Source organism: Cetorhinus maximus, chromosome 12 (genome assembly GCF_964194155.1).
Source record: "Cetorhinus maximus chromosome 12, sCetMax3.hap1.1, whole genome shotgun sequence".
Taxonomy (NCBI): domain Eukaryota; kingdom Metazoa; phylum Chordata; class Chondrichthyes; order Lamniformes; family Cetorhinidae; genus Cetorhinus; species Cetorhinus maximus.
The window spans coordinates 39,999,746-40,023,788 of NC_135890.1; the positions used below are offsets into that span (position 1 = coordinate 39,999,746).

The 24,043-nt window shown below is 39.5% G+C and overlaps 1 protein-coding gene across 4 annotated transcripts in view; it reads left to right on the top strand.

The window, feature by feature from the left end:
- Positions 1 to 166: 166 nt before the first annotated feature.
- cog5 (component of oligomeric golgi complex 5) overlaps positions 167 to 24,043 on the top strand; it is a 99,242-nt gene continuing 75,365 nt past the window's right edge. For 3 of the 4 annotated variants that reach the window (XM_078553413.1, XM_078553416.1, XM_078553415.1), the window contains exons 1-6: positions 247 to 532; positions 3,748 to 3,887; positions 4,952 to 5,009; positions 8,492 to 8,546; positions 9,994 to 10,063; positions 16,674 to 16,794. In XM_078553413.1, coding sequence (XP_078409539.1) covers positions 394 to 532; positions 3,748 to 3,887; positions 4,952 to 5,009; positions 8,492 to 8,546; positions 9,994 to 10,063; positions 16,674 to 16,794 — 583 coding nt within the window. In that variant the 5' untranslated portion in view covers positions 247 to 393. Of the gene's footprint in view, positions 533 to 3,747; positions 3,888 to 4,951; positions 5,010 to 8,491; positions 8,547 to 9,993; positions 10,064 to 16,673; positions 16,795 to 24,043 lie in introns of all 4 variants that reach the window. The other variant, XM_078553414.1, reaches the window with a different exon arrangement.

The following is a 24,043-nucleotide window of genomic DNA, read 5'->3' on the forward strand; positions in this document are numbered from 1 at the left end:
CAGCCTCATTCCCCGCATGGTGCCCCAGTCGCCAGTGATTGGCTGTCGGTGCCGCGAGTCCCCGATCCACCTATGATTGGCTGCATGCGGCGCGAGCCTTCGCTGTATCCCCTCAGCGATTGGCTGTCGGTGCCGTGATTGCCTCCCCCCCCCCCCCCCCCACCCCGAGCCCCAATGATTGGCTGTCGATGCCGCGAGACCCCCAGATCCACCTGTGATCGGCCCCCCCGCCCCCACTGTGCCCACCCTCCCACCCGACTCTTGTGTTTGGCTGTTTGTGCCACGAGGTTCTTCTGAACGGTTAACCCCTTTCGTGGCGGAATTCCCCTCAGTTTATCCTTGCGTGCGTCAAACAGACCAGCAGGCCGCGCGCGAGCGTTACTGAATGCCAACATGGAAGGAAGCGGAGGTTCTCCGGTGCGAGACTCGGTGAAGGAACTGCTTCTGGATGGTAAGGGTGCTCACCTACAGTTATCAAGACAGGCTGTTGCGGGGGTGGGGAATATATTCCAACACGTCAACCTTTCAAAGAGTAAGCCTTCGGTTACTCGATTTTCGACTGCCTTTTCCCAGTGGGTTCAGTGTTTTTGATTGCACTTATTCTTGTGACCATACTTTGGTGCATACATTATGAATTATTAAAGAATAGGGGAGAGGAAGAGTGTAAATAAGTAGAATCGATTTTGCATAAATCGAGTAGAATTGGACCTTACTGGAGTTTGTTGTAGACGACCCCCTCATAATGAAAAGTTTTGCATCGAATCTACATTCACAATGTCACTATTAACAAGACATGTTAAAGCTAGAACAAAATAAAAACAGAATTACCTGGAAAAACTCAGCAAGTCTGGCAGCATCGGCGGAGAAGAAATCAGTCAACGTTTCGAGCCCTCATGGCCCTTCAGCAGAACATGTTAAAGCTAGGCCTTCACTGGTTCAATTAACCACTACTGAGTTGACCGTTCTGCTTGGCTGAATTATCCCAGAAGCCGTTACCATTCACGACACATGGGAAAACTTTCAAAAACAGTAATAAATAATAAGACCCACCAGATCACCTAATTAAACTGTTGAAATTTTGTCCAAACCTAGCCTTCTGCAAATCGAGTGCTGATTTGGTCAGTGCATAATATCATCAGTACTTTTGTCATCATTTTAAGCTAATCGGTGTACACAGCTAAAATTATTTTTGTGATCAACATTTAATGAAGTTAGATAATTCTGCTAACATCACTAAATTTACTATAGTATTGGCCATTAATATTAGAAATGCATGCAAATGTTTTTCCGTATATAGGCCTATGCTTTTATTTGGAGATTAGGTGCTGGAATTTCCAACCATTGCTGATCAAGGTCTGTGTTGGGAGAGGTGGATCATGGGAGTTGTTGTGTGCTTCTGCCCAGCACACATCAAAACAACCTATATCATGAGAGCCGAGTACAAATTTTCAACAAGTTGCATTTCTGAACAGGACGAAGAAAATCACATTTTAAAATTTTATATAATTTAGACTTAAAATTTTTGTTTTGTAATTTAACAGTGTTTGCAATTAGTTTTTTTATGCCCCTGAGGGAAACCAATGTTTGAGCCACCGGTGAAGGGAGATTTATTTGACTCTAGCTGCAATAGGAGCATTAATACCAATCAGGCCCAGCCCATGGATAGTGACTACTTACTAACATTTTGGAGTTTGACAGTGATGAATTCCTTTTAGTGCTAGACCAATGAAAGCTTCAAGAATTACAAATCCAGTGTAAGAAGGAAACATTTTCTAATTATGTGCTGGGGAAAGAATGAAGGATTTGGGGAAAAATAGCGAGGAAAAATCAAATGTAGCAATTCCCTTTTGCATTCCCTGCACCTCTCCCCACAACCCACCATATCCTTTGTCCCACTATTAACGGCGCTGCCTTTAGCTTTCTAGATCCTTAGCACTGCAAATCTGTCTTTAACCTCTCTGGCTCTCCTCGCAGCTCTCCTTTAAGCTGCCTCTTAAAATCTACCTCTCTGACCAAGCTTCACTTGTCCTAATACCTCCTTGCTGGCACTGTCAATTTTTGTCTAATTATTCTCTTATGAACTGCTTTGAGATGTTTTACTATGTTAAAGGTGTTATATAAATGCAAGTTGTTCCATCTTAAGACTTCAAATCCAGCGTCAGAAGTACAGCAACAAAGAAAGTAACTGTGAAGGAAAGGTTTTAGGGAAGGCAGAGCAAACAATGTTTCTTACTTAACAGGATGTTTAAAATATTGTAAAATAGCATTACAAAAAAATTTGAGGCCATTGTCAGTACCTGTCAGGAATATTTTTACTGAGTGCTGCAATATTACGAATTTACTATCATTTTAGGCTGCTGCTGCATTAAAAATCTGAAACCTCCCACTTGTGAGCATTGTTATAGGAGATCAACTGGTTATCTATCATTACACAATGGTGAATTTCTATGCACCATGCCATCCAGGAAAAAAATCCATCTTCAACGAGTTACATATCAGCAGATTCAACATTTAACATGTCCGGCGTAATAATCAAAAAAACCAGCAGTGCTAAGTCACAACGTAAACTTTGGAATTCAAATTTAACTCTTAAATCATGCGAAGATGTTAGTTGCACTTCAGTGCTGTGTTTGTGAAATGCAAGGTAAGTATCAAAACCCTGTGAGTAATGCAGAAAAAAGGTGCTGATCCTTGCTGTGAGGAAAGGCTGGAAAAACTCTAAACCTTCAACTTAATAAACTTAATAATATCGGATTTCAATGACGTACAAAAACTAGGTGGAAAAGCTTTAAGCTGGAACATTATTTCAAGTCAAACCACTACTGTACTACAATGGGAATGAAAATACAAACTGTAAAAATTCAGGCGTACTGTAACATCAGGAAGCATTTCTTCAGGCAAATGGTGATTGATATTGGAAACATAAATTTCAAAATGTTAATTTGTGTTTTTTACACTGTTGTGTGGGGAGAAAACATGGCACTTGCTGTTTGTCATTTAGTCAAATGATTAATGAAGAAATAAACTTGTAATATCCAATGTTAATTTCAGTACTAATAAATTGTATATCTTTCATATCTAAAGCTTGTAAGTTAAATGTAAAGAACAGTGTTTTTCACTGGCTACTAGAGTAATAATTCTGTATTTCGTAGTACAAGTGAAAGCAATTGAATATGGATTAAGGAAGATGCCCAGTCAAATTGGTGACAATGATGCTCCTGGATTGCCATTTTATTTGAGATGAAAGAATAATGCTTATTTGCATTGAAGTTTGATTTTTTTTTAAATGTATCTGATCAGTATTGGTTTGATATGGTACTTGTCTTGTGTCTGTCATCTCCTAATATTTGTTCTGCACAATTTTCCTCACTTCTTGCTCCACTATTTTATGTGGCTGTTGGTTCTCTTATAGATTTTACAGATTAAGCTGTATATATGAAGTATCAAATTGACATAGGATTAGTGTAGGATATCAACTGTACAATGAAAAACGATATTTAAAAAAAATCACGACTGCACAAGAACAGGACCGCGTGTACTCTATCAAATGTTCCCTTGTATTTAGAATTTCATTGATTTAATAATTGTTCATAGGAGTGGTATGGAAGAAATTCATAGGTAAAATACTTAGTCCAAATTAATATTCGTTTACTTGTTTTTCTTCACATGTCACATGTCACATTTTATATTTGTGACTTAATTTGTTATTTCAGTGAAATATTTACAAGTACACTTAACTTTTTTCAGAATGCTATACAGACTTCTTGAAGGAAGAATTTGATGTAAAGACCTATACTGCTCAATCCATTCACCAAGCAGTAATAGTTGAACAATTGGCAAAACTTGCTCAAGGAATTAGTCAATTGGATAAAGAACTTCATATACAGGTAACATAATGGTGTTTTTCTGCTATATGGCTGCTATATCTTAAAGTTTTATGAAGCAAGTGAGGAGCTTATGAGCTCTCCTAGAAATTCTACTAAAATGGTTGGCTTGGCTGACATTGTGCAGAGCTAACCATGTCTCATCCATGAAAAGTTAAAGCTTTGCATAACAATGATAGTTTACCCAACATGCTAAGTATCCCAACAGAGTGGACTATGGGTGTCAGAAAGAAAAAGGCCTCTATCACTGTCTTCCCTGTCATTGCAGTGCTCTCAGTTTGGGAATTGTATCCATCAAGCTTGCAGGAAGTTACATCATTTTATTGTGCTTGAATAAGAAGGGTTGTGTTTCTGTTTTAGAAGTTTATTTCTGAAATTCCGGAGGGTGATTTTCTTTGCATAACTTGAGAATGCTTAGGAAAATAATATTTTGAATGGCGACTATTGATGTTGTTGCTCACATGGTTCTTAGAAAAGGGCCTATTTTATTGGGAAAAACCAACTGATCTATTCCTACTACTTGTTCATTTTTAGAAGGGAAAGTAAATTTCAGAAGTCTGGACTGGATTCCAGGTACGAAGAAGTAAGGACAGTAATCTAACCAAGTTGTGCACTATGCCCCCTAATAGACATGATTTTGAATCCTTTCTTCAGGGCGTACTTTGGTTCTTGAGACTAGACAATCTTGAATTTTAATTTATTTGTTTCTTTCCTCTCGCACAAGGAATTTTTAAGTGGAGATTTCTAGTGATGTCCAGAAGTTGTGGATTTTTATACCAATCAATTTGATTGTTAATGCTTGAGAATGACCACTTTTCAATCTCTGGTGTTCAGTGCCAACACGAAAGATAGTTATATTGGGTTAGACATAAAGTGAGCGGCCTTTATTATTATCCCAATGATGCACCTTAAAACTCAACCTCATAAAAGGACTGACTTTTGCACCAATTTAATTCTTTGTCCTGAGATGACCTTTATGAATTAGATTGCTAAATTAGATTTGGGTTTAACGTAGTATGGAGTACCCATTGCACAAGATACCATGTTAATTAACATATGCTTTTCAGGTTGTTGCAAGACATGAAAATCTTCTTGCTCAAGCTACTGGCATAGAGTCACTAGAAGGTAAGTGTTAAAATAAAAAGAAAATTTTCAATACAGAGAAATCTGTATAACCTGTCACCCTCAAAAATTGAACACCTTCACATTCCCAAATAACTCTCAAACTGTATCTTGAAACCTTGGACAAATGCAAATTACAAACTATGGACAGCTCTCAACATTCACAACTTAAAACACTAGACACACAAGTAAGTGTGTGGTGACAACAAGTGAAAAATTATTTTGGAGATCTTTTTACCGAATACGCATAATGGCAGAGAAACCATTCTGTTGCTGAGATTGAATGCTCACACAGGTTTATCACAGGAATAAAGGGGTTTCCCTTCTGTTGTGGACATCAGGTAAAGAGATCGCCATTACACAAAAGCTGGGAGCTGCCAATCTAGTGGACGGCTGATGGTGGTGGGTTGGAAGAAGAACTCTGGAATCGGGGTCCCTGAAATCGCAGGCGCTTGGAAGTTGTGGAGAGAGGGGAACTGGGGATTTGGTGCTCAAGGAGTGGTGGAGGGGAAGAGAGACTGGGGAATGGGGTTTCAGGAGATGGAGAGAATAGTTTCCCATTATCTGCATTCATCACCTCTTTGTGGATTCCTGTTCTCGACCTTCTCATACAAGAAGTGTTGGAGCAGAATAGTTTAAAGATTCTCAATTAAAGATGAGTCAATCATTGTAAGATAAATTCATTAATATTTGTAGATGTAATTCGATTTTATGTCACATGGTCAAAATGTCATGTGCCTGAACATCATGCAATCAAATCTCCAGGTGTACCTCCAATCAGAGTTGGTAACCATGTTCTGCCATCACACCAGAGAGTCCTCTCCCCAGCACTTCCAACATTAGCAGCTTCAGCACATGGATGGTATGGGGGTCCTGCTCAGGAGTGTGCAGGACCCTAATATGCACCATCTTCTCTCAGCAATTTGGCTGCAATCTGCCTGGTACCTACAGCATACGCCTTGACTTGTACAGGTTGCCAACATAGCAGATCTCAGGATCAGAACATCCCTTTCTCAATGGAAAAGAACCCTGAGATGACTAGGAAACCCAACAAACTAGAAATGAACTGAAATCACAGTGAATAGGACTCCAGAATTAGGCATGATCAATCCCAGGTGAGGGCGTAAAAAGGAACGCTGCAGAATATACAGCCAGTCCCAGAACATTTGGATCATCTGGTTTACTAGTCAGATAATTACGGTTTTTCAGATAAAGGACACGTGATGCAAGTGCCACTGGTGTTCCTAATTTACAGGTTTCATTGAAATATATTTGATCATGTTAAGTAACAGCGTAAAGATGTAAGTCTGAAATATACTTTCCTTTGCCCTGTCAATTCCATTTAGATACACTTAATCTTATGCCCGGTTTAAAGGATTTTATGTTTTATTGATGGGGCTCTGCACTAATCTTCGTAAACACAGGTCATTTGAGAGCAGGAATGCAGTTGGTTTTGTTTGCCCCTTGTTAAGTTAATTGATGCCATAGTGAATATACTAGTTGATTCAAAAGTGGTCCATGCTCCTTGTTGATCTGTGGTAACCATGTGGTGATTGCAATGAATGAGTCTCACATTTCACAGATGATGAGGTAATTTCAATTAATTTTTCTTGAGTTGTATTTTTTTAAACTTTTGTATTTGCCACTTATTAGCTTGGTAATTGTGAGGGAATCATTCAACATTTTCTCTGAAATGTTTAAGAAAATGGCAGGGAGTGATGCTCTGAATTGCCTTTGGAATGATGTGCTAAAATGCATAGGATTATACAGGATTACATAGGAAGTACTGCACAGAAACATGTCATTCAGCCCAACCAGTCCATGCTGTGCTCGAGCCTCCTCCCATCTTTTCTCACCTAAATTTATCATAGTAATCCTCTATGACTTTCTCCCACAAATACTTGTCCCGCTTCCCCTTAAATACATCTGCAGTATCCCTCTGGTAGTGAAATCCTTAGCCATATCTATTTTGTGATTTAAAAAAAAATCAATTTCTATATTACATAGGAATATTTCAGGGATTCCTCACTAAAGCAAACCTAAACCCAATAACTAAGTTTTTTGTTTGTTTCTCTTTTGAAGTTAGTGTTTTTGATTTTCCTAGTCACTGCCCACATATTTAGATCACCCTGCGGTGATTTTCCAAATCTTTCGAAATTTAAAGATGTAGGAGGACAAAAGTACTGAATGTGGAGTGCCCAGCTCTTGGTGAATTTTGATTGGAGAATAGAATGTGTTTCCACTTTTGCCTTTGTCCCAGGGTTACACACACTCAAATGATGTACAGTATAGACAAATGTGGAGTAAATCTCCTAATCAGTAACAGATGCATCCTGGAAGACTGAGTGAAGTTAACAGTATGCTGTTGCGGTAAAGTCCATAAATTCTTTTGTAAGGAAATTAGTTTCTTGAGAAAATAATTATTATTGGGTATAATGAGAATGTGGAATTAGATTAGATGCCAAATGCAGGAAAAAAAGTAACAAACATGGATTGAATGACCTGATTCAGCAATATTAATTATCTGTACATTAAATAACCACTGCACCATTTTTGTAGAATGCTAATAATTTTGTTTTATACAAAATGCCAGAAACTTGGATACTACAAAGTTTTTTGCCCGTGTAATAACTGGGATGAATTCATTCTGACCTGTTTTCCAGCTGAATTAAAGGGATGAGGTCATCCATTTTGGATCTAAGGAAGACAAATCAGAATATTTTCTTAATGGCCAAAGATTAGATGTTGTGAAGGTACAAAGGGATTGAGGTGTTCACGTACACATCCCTGAAAGCTAATGCACAAGTACCAAAAATATCAATAGTGCTAATGGAATATTGGCCTTTATCTCGAGGGTCGGAATACAAAAGGCGCGCAAGCAATGTTTGAGTTATACACAGCTTTAGTCAGATGACATTCGGGAAAACTTTTCAGTTTTGGGCATTGAATCTCAGGCATGATGTGTGTATCACAATGATGCCAGGTTTAAAGGGTTATGTTATGAGGATGTTACCTAAAGTTGTTTTGTATTCCTTTCAGTTTAGAAGGTTAAGAGGTGAGCAAAGTATGTTATTTTAAAAAATAAAGGAATTCTGCAGGGTAGATGCAGAGAAACTACTTCCTTTGGTGAGGGAATCCAAACCAAGGGGCATACAGCTAGATTGTTAGGAAATAAATTGGTAAGAACTACAAAGGGTAGTTGTAATTTGGAATTGCCTCCCCCATGAAGCTTTGGATGCTGGATCAATTGAAGTTTTTGTTAGATAAAGGTATCAATGGATAATGGAGTAAAGGCGAGTAAAAGGAGTTGAGGTACAGATCAACCATGATCTAATTGAACAATTAAATTGTCTTGAAAAGTTGAATTACTTATTTTTGTTCCTGTAAATAATGGGATTTAAAGCAAAATGTCCTGTGAATAAATGAAAATGTTTATGTCTGTTTATATCCTTTTTCAAAAATAAGTTGACTGTAATGTATTTTAGGTGTTCTTCAGATGATGCAGACCCGGATTGCTGCTTTGCAGTGCACTGTTGACAGGTATAGTGCAAGCTCAACATTTTGACTAAAATAAACTACCGGAAGTCAAATTGTCTCTGAAATAATGGTACCAGAAATCTCATTGGATCTGATTCACTGAACAGTTGTCCAACATGATGACCACATACCATTAGGGGGTTGTAATAGAAACTAATAAAAGACCCAAGCTATATAGTGTTATATGACCAAAATAGCAAGAGTTCTGAAAAATTATGCGAACTTTGTATATAGAATAAACACAGTACCTGAGTATATTCTTGTCAGCCAAGGGCATCAAGAAACACAGAGCAATGGCAGATAAATGGAGTTGAGATACAGATGTAATTGATTAAAATACTGGTCATTGAAAAGAAGCCCTGAATGTTAAGAATTCTTAGAGGATCTCAAAAGATTAACTTGAAGACTTGCTACCCAATGTCCCATGTTGCTTTGGTTACTGAGAGCAATATGGTTCATATAGTGATGCTTGTTGGTTGGTTGGTGTTGGTGATGCTAGGTGTGCAGAGCATATAATACGCATTAATCTTATTTTGTCACTATGTTAAAGCTTGCCAACAATGGAATGGTATGCTACTGGGGATCCAATGGTTAAATTCTGAGGAGAGATTACATAAATTGGGCTTGCATTCCCTGGAATGTAGAAGGTTGTAATAGAGGGGAGGCAGTGGCATAGTGGTATTGTCACTGGACTAGTATTCCAGAGACCCAGGGTAACACTTTGGGGTCCCACATTCGAATCCCACCATGGCAGATGGTGAAATTTCAATTCAGTAAAAGTCTGATGATGATCACAAAACCATTGCTGATTGTCATTAAAAACCCATCTAGTTCACTAATGTCCTTTTTAAAGAAGGAAATCTGCCATCCTTACCTGGTCTGGCCTACATGTGACTCCAAACCCACAGCAATGCGGTTGACGCTTAAATGCCCACTGAACAATAAATGCTGGCCTAGCCAGTGTCGCCTACATCCCATGAATGAATAATAAAAAAAAGATTACAGGATGATTTATTTAAGATTTTCAGAAGCACCTAAAATTTTAAAAGTGCAGGCTAACCCAGGTTTGCACTGATTTCATACTTGCTGTTTGAAGTAGCAAACCTTTGGGACTAACATTGGTTGGCCCATCACAACTTTCAAATTTGTGCACTACCGTATGTTTACTGCAGAAGTTGTGGGTCCTCTCCAATATCCAGCTGCAGCGAATGTCAAGTGTGTTGCCGTTAATGACACCGCAAAATCCGGCCCAATGAATGGTGGAATAGGTTTGAAGGTCCCAATGGCCTGCTCCTACTCTTTAGAATCAATTGTTTTTTCAAATGCCTGGCGTGTAAGCTCTTAGAATATAACAACCTCATAATGTATAATTCTCAGTTCTGCATAAAGCTTCCTTTGAGCTTGATCATTTGCTTGTTTAGTATTTCTTTTTTTTTCTCTTTTTCAACAGGATCAGAGGAAAAATTGTTGACCCATATAACAAGATTGTTGCTCGCACTGCACAGTTGGCCAGATTACAGGTATACCATATTAGTATACACCTGCACATAAGAGATGTACATTGATCATAAACCTTAGGGGCTTTTAGATTTCCCCTCCCTCCCAGTTAACAAAATTCCGACGACAATCCGTTAGTTACAAAGCTGCAAGTTTCAGGGCATATCCTCAGAATGGATAAGAAACTGGTTGAATGAGAACCCTGAGTCATGTTGGGTGGGTGGAAATACTGAGTGGGCTCTGTGTTTGGCTCACTATTGTTTGCAGCTTGCATTCAAGAACAGCAACTTATGTTTATATAATGCCTTTAATATAATAAACTGAGCGTAAATGACCTGGATTCTGAAACTCAACAGAAAGGGCTAATTTTGCTCATTTTACTATATTAGGAAAGAGAGTGGAAATGGAGGAGGTGGTGAAAAAAAAAACTGAATAAGTTGGGTAAAATATGTGTGGCCAGTACAATGGCAGAAGAAACAAACATACTGTATGAGTGGCCTTGAAATACGTAAACATGAAACTGAAAAAGACCTTGCTAGACTCTCTGATAAAGCTATACAACTAAATTTCTCAAAAGGAGAAATGAATGCCACTTTCAGTATAAATAACATTCAGATGATCGTATATTGATCATGGTGGTGCAGTTGAGTTGCAGGTTATAGAGTACATGATACCAAGAAGTGGAAGGTCACATATAAGCAGAAAATGCTAGAAATACTCAGCTGGTCAGGCATCATCTGTGGAGAGCGAAACAGAGTTAATGTTTCAGGCTAATAATCTTCCATCAGAACTGGGAAAAGTTAGAACTGTCTTAAGTTGGTGAAAGGGATGAGGGTGGGAAAAAAACAAAAGGGAAAGTCCCTGATAGGAAAGAAGACAAGAGACATTAAATGACAAAAGAGTTAGTGAAGCAGAGTCAAAGGGAGTGGTAATCCGACATAAAAAAACAAAAGATGTGTGTAGAGGAGGTGTGAATGTCAGAATAACGAACAGATGCCGTTCAAAAGCCAAACAACAAGAGTAAGACCAAAACATACAAAGAAAAGGAAACCAATGGGGGCAGAGGTTAGAATCTGAAATCGTTGAATTTAGTACTGAGTCTGGAAGGCTGTAAAGTACTTAATCAAACGATGAGATGCTATTCCTTGAGCTTGTATTGAGCTTCATTGAATCAGTAGGCCGAGAACAGAGGGGTTAGCATGAGATCAAAGTAGACAATTAAAATGCGAGGCTGTTGGAAACTTGGGATTGTCTGTGGACTGAACGGAGGTGTTGTGCAAAGCAGTCACCCAATTTGTTTGGTCTCTCCAACAAGAAGACCGTGTTGTGAGCAGCAAATACAGTATGCTAAATTGAAAGAAGTCCATGTAAATCTTGATATGTTTAACCTGGAAGTATGTTTGGGCAATTGTGGAGTGGACCAAGGTATCATGGGGAATAGTCACTTCAGAATGCTAAAAGGAGAGTGGAGGGGAAGATATGTTTGGTGATGGCATCACACTGGAGGTGGCAGAAATGGCAGAGGATGATCCATTGAATGTGGAAGTTGGTGGGTTGAAAACTGAGGACAATTGGAATCCTGTCGTGCTTTTGGGAAAGAGAGGGAGGGCTTACCTTTTTGGGCTCTAATTAACTCTCCTCCAGTGCTGTAACCACTCTATTATTCTATAATAGGGCTACTTCTAAACAAATAATAGACTAAATTGATAATGCATTTTCCATTATAACGACCTTGTAGATAAGAAGTCTTTTTGCAGATTTACTATAATTTAAGTAAAGATTATTTATAATGCAATATGGAGCAACCCACATACCCCTACAAAGCATTATTGTTTGGATCTTATTGCCAAAGACGGAGTAAAGTTTGGGAGGTGCATGCTGGATGCGGGCATTTCTGTTGAGTCCAAAGAATCTGAACTGACAGTTCCACCCAAGTGTTTCTTGCACTGCAGAGAAAGGGAAGGGTTATAAGAGCGATTTAATCAGCATCAAAACTTTTTAAAGTGGCATAGTCTCTGTGACTTTTCTTCAGTTTCCTTTTGGCTGCACTCATTCCAGTGATGTGATCATTTGTGCTCCTGGAAGCTCATAAAAATTGAGCTTTAATAAAGTTGATAAAATTACAAAAATGCTGACAACTCAAAATAAGCAACCTACAACTTAAAATCAGACTCGAATATAGGTCATTGACCAATATGTTCAATTACTTTTTGACTCACAGGTTCAAACATGTTATACCTTAAACTGCAGGTATATTCAATATTCCCACGAAAGTGCAGTTTTATGCAGTCTTGCATTTAGAAATTTCTAAAGAACAACGTGATCATGGATGGTGTTATTTACTTTCAACATTTTTGGTGCATTTTCCATCACTTTGGAATATACTGCAGTTCTGCATTTTGAAGTCAGAAATGATGGTAATTGAAGTGTGCTAGATTGCAGATAAGTCCACCAACAACTCAATATTATTTGTGAAAAGAAACAAAGCAGTTTTTCAGGAATGTTTAGAACTGATATTCTAAGGCTATCCTTATGATGCCATCCAGCAATTCTTTGGTGAAGACATCAAATGTCAGCTGAGAACTTTCCTCACCCCTCTTTCAAGAGACAGCTCAGTGAGTCATATGCCCCTGGATGGAGTTGGAGCACACAGCTCCGATATGTGCAAAATTTTGCTATGTGCACTTGTAGTTTCCTGATTATGAAATTATGGAATACATTGTCAAAATTCTTTTGTGAAAGCAATATGTGCATTTTTATTTTTTGCACCCTAAAACATTCTACAATCTTAAACTCACAGCTTTTCTTATGTGTTCCTTCTGAGAGCAAAATCCAGCCTGTTCATTTTTGATTACTCTGCACCCTTCCAAAGCACTCAATTTGCGTACCACAACAATATTCAGATGCATGAATTTCAGCAAGGTTTTTTAGTTGCTGGCAGGCCAGTATTTGTTGTCCATCCTTAATTGCCCTTGAGAAGGTGCTGGTGGTGGTGAACAATCTTCTTGAACAGCTCCCCGAGCCTGCCCCGCCATTCATTACGATCATGGCTGATCTCATTTCAGCCTCAACTCCAATGTCCCGCCCTCTCCCCGTAACCTTTCAACCCGTTACTAATTAAAAATCTGTCTATCTCCTCCTTAAATTTATTCAGCATCCCGGCATCCACTGCACTCTGAGGTAGTGAATTCCACAGATTCACGACCCTTTGAGAAAAGTAATTCCTCCTCATCTCTGATTTAAATCTACCACCCCTTAGCCTAAAACTATGACCTCTCATTCTAGAATGCCCCACAAGGGGAAACATCCACTCCATGTCTACTTTGTCTGTCCCCTTTAGCATCTCATATACCTCAATTAGATCTCCTCTCATCCTTCTAAACTCTAGCGAGTATAGGCCTAAACTGCTCAATCTCTCCTCATAAGACAAGCCCCGCATCTCTGGAATCAATCTAGTGAACGTTTTCTGAACCGCCTCCAGTGCAATTACATCCTTTCTCAAGTAAGGGGACCAAAACTGTGCACGGTACTCCAGGTGCGGTCTCACCAATGTCTTGTACAGTTGTAACACCACGTCCCTATTTTTATACTCTCTTCCTTTAGCAGTAAATGCCAAAATTCCATTTGCCTTCCTTATTACCTGCTGTACCTGCATACTTGCTTTCAGCGATTCATGCATGAGGACACCCAGATCCCTCTGCACTGAAGCATTCTGAAGTTTCCATTTAAATAATAAGTCGCCTTTTTATTCTTCCGACCCAAATGGATAACCTCACACTTACCCACGTTAAACTCCATCTGCCAAATTTTGACCCATTCACCTAACCTGTCTATGTCCATTTGTAAATTTCTTATTTCTTCATTGCAACTTACTTTCCCCCTATTTTAGTGTCATCTGCAAATTTAGCTGTAGTATCTTCTATCCCTGAATCCGAGTCATTAATATAGATTTTAGATAGTTGGGGCCCAAGGGCCGAACCCTGTGGCACCCCACTAGTTACAGCTTGCCATCCAGAAAAAGACCAATTTATCCCGACTCTCTGCTTTCTGTTGGTTAACCAATCCTCTATCCAAGCTAATATATTACCCCTAACTCCGTGTGATATTATCTTGTGCAATAATCTTTTGTGCGGCACCTTATCAAAGGCTTCTGGAAGTCCAGATGTACTACATCTACAGGATCCCCATTATCCACCTTGCTTGTCACATTTTCAAAGAACTCTAGCAAATTAGTCAAACACGAGTTACTCTTCATAAAACCGTGCTGACTCTGATGGATTGCATTTTGACTTTCCAAATGCCCCATTACTACTTTCTTAATAATGGATTCCAACAATTTTCCAACAACAGACGTTAAACTAACTGGTCTATAGTTTCCTACTTTCTGCCCCCCCCACCCCCCCTCCAAACCCCCTCTTTTTGAATAAGGGCGTTATATTACCATTTTTCCAATTCACTGGAACCTTTCCAGAATCTAGGGAATTTTGGAATATTATCCACTATTTCCGCTGCCACTTCCTTTAACATCCTGGGGTGTAGGCCATCAGGTCCTGGGGACTTGTCACCCTTTAATCCCAATAGTTTGCTCAGTACTTTTTTTCTAGTGATGGTGATTGTTCTAAGTTCCTCCTTCTCTATATCCTCTGTTCTACCTGTTACTATTGGGGTGCATCTGGTGCAGGTACGCCCACAGTGCTGCTCGGGAGGGAGTTCTAGAATTTTGACCCAGCGACAGTGAAGAAATGGTGATATGGTTCCAAGTCAGGATGATCTGTGGCTTGGAAGGGAATTTGCAGGTGGTGGTGTTCCCATGCTCCTGCTGTCTATGTCCTAGGCGGTAGAGGTCGCGGGTTTGGAAGGTGAAGTTGAAGGAGACCTGGTGAGTTTCTCCAGTGCATCTTGTATATGGTACACACTGCTACCACTGTGCATTGGTGGTGGAAGGAGTGAATATTTAAGTTGGTGGATGGGATGTTGGGCTGCTTTGTTCTGGATGGTGTCGAGCTTCTTGAGTGTTGTTGAGGTTGCACTCATCCAAGTAAGTGTAGAGTATTCCAAAGCACTCCTGACTTGTGACTTGTGGCTGGTGGACAGGCTTTGGGGAGTCAGGAGGTGAATTACTCGCTTCAGAATTCCCAGCCTCTGACCTGCCCTTGCCGTCACAGTATTTATATGGCTGGTCCAGTTAAGTTTCTGGTCAATGATAACCATCAGGATGTTAATCGTGTGGGATTCAGCGATGATGGAACTGCTTGCATGTGGTTCCGCTCCTACCCATCCCATTACCTGCCAGACTATCTCCAGCAATGGCTTTTCTTTTTGCCACCACGCTGTTATCTTCTAGTTCTCCAAGGGGAGCCATTCTTGGCCCTCTCCTCTTCCCTTTCTACATGTTGCCACATGAGAGCATTAACTATAGATATCTGGTCAGCTTCCATTTGTACTCTGGCTCTTCATCTCCACCATTCATTCTTACAACTCCTCTATTATCTCTGCTCTTAGACAGTCGGTCCAACATCTGCTCTTGTCTGGGCCATAATTTCCTCCTGCTTAATACTGGAGGACTAAAACCATCTTCTTTGGCCTCTGCTTCAAACACCATACGTTTGCCGTCTTCCTCTCAATCAGTTTTATGTGTTGAACCAGACTGTAGCATCTATGCTATTTGATCGTAAACTGAAATTTCAATCCCTTATTCCCTAACTGCCTACTTCCACCCCACCCCTACATTATCTGAACCACTCATCATGTTTTTTGTTACTTCCATGCTTAATTATTCCAATGCTGTCCTGGCTGGCTTCCAATCACCCACTCCCGAGAAGCTTAAACTCATCAGTTCACTGCCTATGTCCTATTCCACACCAAGTTCAGCATGTCCATCACCCCTGTCTGCTCTGTCTATGTTGGTTTCTATTCTCCCAGTGTCCCATCCTTTCTGTAAATTTCTGTTTTTGAACAATTCTTCCCCCCTCCAGCCCCAAATTATCTGTTCCATCTGGCCTTGTTTATCCTTTTTCTTCCTCACAACATTGGCAACCATGTCTTCAGCAGTCACTCTCTGAGTGAAATTCCCTCCCTAAATCCTCCTGCATCACAGTGGGGGTGGAGGGAAAACATCTGAGGGGGTTATATTTTTTTTTTACTTTGGGAAGGATTAACCCATCTGTGGTCAAATGACCTTACTCCAAACTGTTGAAAAAGAGAATTAAGGGTGTTAGAGATGAAAGCTCTTTTTGATATACTTGCTAGTTAGGAAAAGAACATAGAGACCCATGGTAGGGGTGCGAGACGGGCTTATGTTTGAAGTATTCATGCATGAATTGCAGAAGTAAATGGCATGATGAGTGAAAAGGGCTTTTCTCATTTCAAGGTTTTCTTCATTTAGATTTTCTTGTGTTTAAATTTTGAAAGTTGATTATTGGAATCCGGAATAACAGCCAGGTTTAAAACTATGAGTTTGGATTTTAAAAAAAACACACATGATACTAATGTCATATACATTTAAGATTAATATAAGCTGTGCAGCTTGAACTTTAAAAATTTAAGATAACTTATTAACTTTGTAAAAATGGAATTTACAGGGTCATTGCTTCCAAGACTTGTAGCAAACCAATATTCTTGAATTTCATTCAGGCAGCCTGTGATTTGCTTCGAAGAATAATTCGTATCTTGTATCTGAGTAAACGGCTCCAAGGCCAGCTACAGGGAGGAAGCAGGGAGATCACTAAAGCTGCTCAAAGTCTCAATGAATTGGGTAAGTAAATGAACCTTATGTTATTTATCTAAAATGTTGCTAATTGTTTATTTAAAACATTGCTTTATTATGACGCGGCAGATGATGTGTGCCAGGCGGACCAAATCCACGAGGGAAACTTGATCGCACTATCATAACGGTTTTGCAATTTGTATTTATTTCAAGATGTGTGCGCTGAATTCAGAAGAAATAAATCCACCAAGACTTTGAGATTTTTTTAAAAACTAAATTAAAATATTTATTAACAAAAGAAAAGATTTCAAGTACATACATAAGACTACAAATTATTGCTATAATATCTCCTAATATTTCCAATTAACCTGACTCCCCCTTTAAGGCAACAGTCCAAAAATAGATTTTAGATTTTAAACAGATGCAGCAAGCTAACACAATACCCTGGACAGCGGAATTCCAAATGAATTTTCTCCAGCTTCAGTTTTGGTGGACAGCAGACTTAAGCACAAATGCTGGAGGCTTCATTAAGGCTATTTCACACACTTCTGTTAGATCTCACAGGACCTTCTCCTGACACACAGCCTCATTCTCCTTTATATATGTTTTTCTCCTTAATACGTAAATTCTATTGTTTCATACGTCCTTGAAACTGTATCTTCCTCGCAATATAAAAACTTTCATGTTGCTACTATTTATTGTCAGGACCCTTTGGGGGGAAAAATAAGCGCATTCCTTAGCCTTGCTTACCTGGCAAATTGTAAGCAGATTAAAATCCCTTTGAAATCCAAATCTCCTTTCATCTATCTAAAAATGCAAATTCCCTTCACACCTTACATGCTAAACCAGCATCCATATTTACTCATTAGCATGTCAAGCACCTAACTTCTTTTGGCTGCTTGACTCCAAATGTAATTAAATCACACACAGACAGGCCCTACTACTTATTTCCATAAACCTACTTCACAATAAACCAGAAAAATGTTATGAGAATTATTATATGCATATGACAGCTTATATCAGCTAGTGTTTTTAGCATTGTGATATAAGCTGTTTTGAGATGGAGACTGTTACTTTAAGTGCAGCAATATCATTAACTTAGTTTCGTTAAACACATTAGTCTGTATGGGTCAGTGTAAAATAAATCATTCAGAATAGTAGATATTTGTGAATAGAGTAATGTCAAGCCCACCATCTCAAAAATGAGGAGGTGATAGTAATGTCACTAAACTAGTAATCCAGAGGCCCAGGCTAATGTTCTGGGGACATGGGTTCAAATCCCACCACGACAGCACATGGAATTTAAATCCAATTAATAAACCTGAAATTGAAAGCTAGTCACAGTGATGGTGACCATGAAACCATAGTTATTGTAAAAACCCATCTGGTTCACTAATGCTCTTTAGGGAAGGAAATCTACCATCCTATGTGTGACTCCAGACCCACAGCAATGTGGTTCAGTCATAAATGCCCTCTGAAATAGCCTAGCAAGTCACTTGATTGTATCAAGCCACTACAGAAAAGTCAAAAAACCTGGCATCAACCTAGGCAGTGGAAATGGCAATGGCACACCCAACCCTGTCGACCCTGCAAAGTTCTACTTACTAACATCTGGGGGCTGTCCCACAGACAAGTGAAGCAACAGCCGGACATAGTCATGATCTCGGAATCAGACCTTACAGACAATTTCCCAGGCACCACTATATGGGAGCCCTGAACACTGACTCCGGAACCCATGAAGTCTCATGGTATTAGGTCAAACGTGGGCAAGGAAACTGGCCCTCCCTTCCTCTGCCCACCCCCCTCCTATACACCCCCACTCTCAACTGATGTATCAGTACTCTTCCATGTTGAACACCAATTGGAAGAAGCACTGAGGGTGGCAAGGGCACAGAATGTGCTCTGGGGGGGACTTCAATATCCATCACCAAGAGTGGCTCGGTAGCACCACTTCTAACCAAGATGGCTAAGTCCTAAAGGACATAGCTGCGAGACTGGGTCTGCGACAGGTGGTGAGGGAACTAACGAGGGAAAGACCTACTTGATCTTGTCCTCACCGATCTACCTGTCGCAGATGCAGCTGTCTGTTACTGTATTAATAGGAGTGTTCGCCACACAGTCACAAGAAATAGGAGCTGGAGCAGGCCATGTGGCAATTGAGCATGCTCCACCATTCAATATGATCATGGCTGATCTTGGGCTTAGCTTCATTTTTCTGCCCGCTCCCCATATTTCTTAATTCCCTGAGAGACCAAAAACTTGTCTATCCCAGCCTTAAATGTATTCAATGATTGAGTTTCTGGCTATGCCAACATTTATTGCACATCCCTCTTTTGCCCTTGAGAAGGTGGTGGTGAGCCGCTGCCTTGAGTTGCTGCTGTCCATGTGGTGCAGGTACACCCACATGATGGGAGGGCATACAGACTTTAAATGAGTTTAAGCTTGTGAAGGGGTGTGGTGGAAAGGAGGCTGGTTAGAAGTCAGATTAAAACTTGAGGTAATGATGGCATGAATTCAGGTTTTAATTGGAGACAGAAACCAAAAAAGGAGGTCTCCTTTTTTGACAGCATTAAGCAAGAAAATATTTATACTGTTTTTCTCTCCTGATCATTATCAAATCTTGTCAGATTGTTATATTCCCTCTGAGCATCAAGATAAGGGGAAAAAGACGATCATGAACCATGGCTGTTTCATGACAAAAATCATAGAATGATGTAGCACAGAAAGAGGCATTTGGCACGCTCTTGAGCAGCAATCCAGTTAGTTCCACTCATAGCCCTACAGAAGCTTTCCCCTTCAAGTATTTATCCAAATTCATTTCGAAAGTTATCATTAAATCTGCAGTGCAGTACATTCCAGATCATCATAACTTACTGCATAAAGAGAAAAAAATGTTTCCTTATGTGGCCTCAGGTTCTTTACCAGTCATCATGACAAAATATACACGGGTTGGTTGGTGTGCCTTGTAACCTGTGCAACACCCAGATCCACGGGCAAAGGAAAGGAAATACTTAAAATGTGTCCGTGTTACTTTATAATCACTATTTATTGCTGACTACAAATTTTTGCTTTAATTTACTTTTCATTCCAATCTGATTATTGTATTGACTCCCCAGTGTCTCCTGCTGACGCCTTTTGAATTAAATAAATATCAACCATACCACCAGTAAATAGATGTAATTGCATATTTTGACTCTCATAAAATTTGATCTGTTCTACTGATCAGAGAGTGAAGCAGTAGGTTAGCATACTTGCTGATTATTTCTAGATTGAAATGTTTAATTTATTTAGTTGATACATACCTGAAATCTGGTTGAACTACAAAATGTCTGTATTGAACATTTTTTTCCATTTGCCCTTTCTACATCAAAATAATCTGAGGTGAAATCTAAGGTAGAATTTCAGTGTAACTAACATTGTGTGAAATTTTAATATAGCAGCAATACTTGTAAGCTAGCATTTATATAGCCTCTTTTAATATACAGTAATTATCCAAATATCTCCAAAGTTTTCACAACACCGTGCGTTGAACCTTTTTAAGAAGGCAAATGTGGCAGTTGTTCTGTGCTAGTCATAACCTTATCAGATGCGTTGCTGGCCTTGTTTTTAGTGGCATTGATTTGAGGGAGGAATGTCAGGTAAGACATTTGGAGAACTACCAGCTCTTCTTTGAGCCATGGGATCTTTAATGTTTACGTTACCTGATATTGCTTTAATGTTTCATTTGAAGGATGGATTCTCCAACACTGCAGTATTCCTTCAACCTATATGCAGTTAACTGCATGTATTGGAATTGAACTCAAAGCCTTCTGACCAGGAGCATTTGACCCAAGCTCAGACCAGCTTGATACGTTCCTTGGTCTTAAATCGGTTCTGCAGTTGTTTGCCAAATGTGGCTTGTAAAAGGAACAACTATAGAATGAATCTTTAAGTCTTCAGCTCTCAAAGTTTATATGTTATGTTTGATCAAGGGGTGTTTTTTAATTTATGATGTTCAAAATGTGCTTGAAAGGGGCAAATATTGTATTGGAATGTGTTTACATACCTGTTGGATTTGGCTCAGTCGAGGCTGAGTCTGGCTACTGACTCAGAAGCTTGTGATCAAGCTCTACTTACGTAATCTAAACTAACTTCACTATACTATTGAAGAGGTGCTACATTGCTGGAAGTGTCATTTTTTGGATGAGTTGTTAAACGGAGGCCTCACCTATCAGTTCTGGTGGACGTCAAAGATTCCAGAGCAATATTTACAGAAGAACAAATATTTCTGCCAATCTCCTAGCCAACATTCCTGTCTCAAAAGCACCACCAAAACATACACTCTGGCTGTTGATCTTACTTTTTTTATGTTGACAATTGGTTGCAACGTTTATTACAAAACAGTGTCCAAAGTTCATAAGTAAATAATTGGCTATGAAGCACTTTGGAACATCCTCGGGACACAATAGGCGCTGTATAAATGAAAAGTTCCTTCTTTACCTTTCACTGTGTTGAATAGGGAAGATTTTCTTATTTTATTCTTTCATGGAATGTGGGTGTCACTGGCAAGGCCAGCATTTGTTGCCCCTCCCTAATTGCCCTTGAGCTGAGTGGCTTGATAGGCCAACTTTGCAGACAGTTAAGAGCCAACCACATTACTGTGGATCTAGAGTCACATGTAGGCCAGACCAGGTAAGGATGGCAGATTTCCTTCCCTAAAGAACATTAATGAACCAGATGGCTTTTTACAACAATCAGTGATAGTTTCATGGTTTCATAATTTCACCATTACTGAGCCTAGCTTTCAATTCCAGATTTTATGAATTGAATTTAAATTCCACCAGCTGCCATGGCGGGATTTGAACTCCTTACCCCTAAAGCATTAGCCTCGGCCTATGGATTACTAGTCTAGTAACATTACAGCTACGCCACTGGTTCCCACTAATTGGTGAAGTTATAATTGAACCTTGGACTATTGGATACAATTTTGCAGTTAAACAGTAATATTTCAAATTAGGAATAGATTTGCCCTCTGGGAAAATTATTTGAGTTGACTTTGATTTGGGCATAATAAAAACAGAATTACCTGGAAAAACTCAGCAAGTCTGGCAGCATCGGCGGAGAAGAAATCAGTCAACGTTTCGAGCCCTCATGGCCCTTCAGCAGAACTGCTGAAGGGCCATGAGGGCTCGAAACGTTGACTGATTTCTTCTCCGCCGATGCTGCCAGACTTGCTGAGTTTTTCCAGGTAATTCTGTTTTTATTTTGTTTTGGATTTCCAGCATCCGCAGTAGCTTTTAGCTTTTTGTTTTTATCTTTGATTTGGGCATGGCTGGCAAATCACTTAATTAGTTAATTCTTATAAGATTAGAATAGGAACTTGTACAGGTAACATGAAAATTATGACCTTTCATGCAATTCATTAAAAATAACTGCACTAATTCTGATGACTCTGTTGCTGGATGAAACTTGGTATTTGAATCGCTTATGCCTGAGCTTTCCTTCCCATACAGAACAATCTTGTTAATTCAGTTACAGGGTCAGATGTGGCTTAGATTTCCAAATCACGGCTCAGATGGCAGAATTATTGCCTCGATATTCTATCAAATCCCTTCTTGCCTCCTCAGGTGAACGTATAAGATCCCAGGTGCTGTTTTTGAAGTAGAGCAGAGGAGATATCCCTGGTGTCCTAGCGAATAGTTATTCCTCAACCAACATCACAAAACAGATGATCTTATCATTGTCACGTTGCTGTTTGTGGGAGCTAACTGTCTGCAATTGGTTGCCATGCTTTGTTCATTACAACTTTAAAAAGTACTTCATTGGCTGTAAACCATTTTGGATCATGCTATGGTTGTGGAAGGCATGATATGTCTTAAGTTGCGAGCAATACTTCTCCACTTTGTGATTCAAAGACTGGTATTTTATGGTGCCAGATATATGTTGTGCTGGAGCCATAACTGTAACCAATGTGGATGTGATTTCAAAGTTCTCATGGTATATGTAAATTTTTCTACATTAGGGATTGCATCTTGCTTGTGTATTTGTATGGCAACCTAAATTTCGTCAATTTACTTAGATGAACCATATAAATATAAACAGAAAATGCTGGAAATACTCAGCAAATCTGGCACCTTTTGTGGAGAGAGAAACAGTTAATATTTCAGATCTGTGACCATTGATCAGAAGTGAGTATAGTTGGAAATGTAATCAGTTTTGAGCAGGTTGGGGGGGTGGGGACAGTGCAAGTTGGGAAGAACAACAAAAGAGAAAGTCTGTGAATGAATGGAGACCAGGAGGGATTAAATTACAAAATTAATTTTGGAGCAAGGCCAAAGAGAGTAGTAATGGGACAAATAAAGAAACAAAATATGTGCCCAAAGGAGCTGTGAATGGCATGATAGCTGCCATATGAACGCAAAGTAAAGACATTGAGAAAGAAATAAGAGAACCAAACCAGCAAAAAAAGTGGAATCAAAATGTGGAATCAAAAATCAAAATTTGTTGAACTCAGTGTTGAGTCCAGAAGGCTGTAAAGTGCACAGCCGAAAGATGAAGTTCTCTTCCTCAACCTTGCATTGAGCTTCATTGGAACATTGTAGCAGGCCAAAGATAGAAAGGCCCAAGTAGGTACAAGTTGGAGAATTAAAATGACAGGCGATTAAAAGCTTGGGGTGGTATAGCTTGTGGACTGAATGGAAGCGATCAGCAATGCGGTCTCTCAGACTGGATTTGGTCTCCCCATGTTGAGGAGACTGCATCATGAGCAGCAAATTCAGTATATACTAAATTGAAATAAGTATAAGCAAATTGCTGTTTCACTTGGAAGGAGTGTTTGGGGCCTTGGATGGTGTGAATGGAGTAGGTAAAAGAAGTTCCGTCTCCTGCGCTTGCATGGAAAGGTGCCGTTGGAAAGGGGTGTTGGAGCGCCTAAGGAGTGGACCACGGTGTCACAGAAGGCATGGTGGAGGTGGCGGAAATGGCAGAGGGTGACCAGTTGGATGTGGAGGTGGGTGGGGCCCTCAGTAAGGCAACTTTCTAAGTTGCTCCTTTCCAAATTTTTTTATCCCGCTGTACACTTGCCTAGAACCATAATGCTTGCAATACTTCCACATTATTTACAAGTGAACTTTTCAAGGTAGATTTCAAAAACGTTACACTATGAAAGAATACAGCCTAAATGGTTTAATGACAATGGTGTGAGGCTATTTTAGGTAGACAGGGAAAATCAGTTATATTAACTAGAAAATTGAGTAAAGCTGTACAATGTTGTGGCATAACATTTATTATAATTACGTGACATAGTTGCATCTACAGC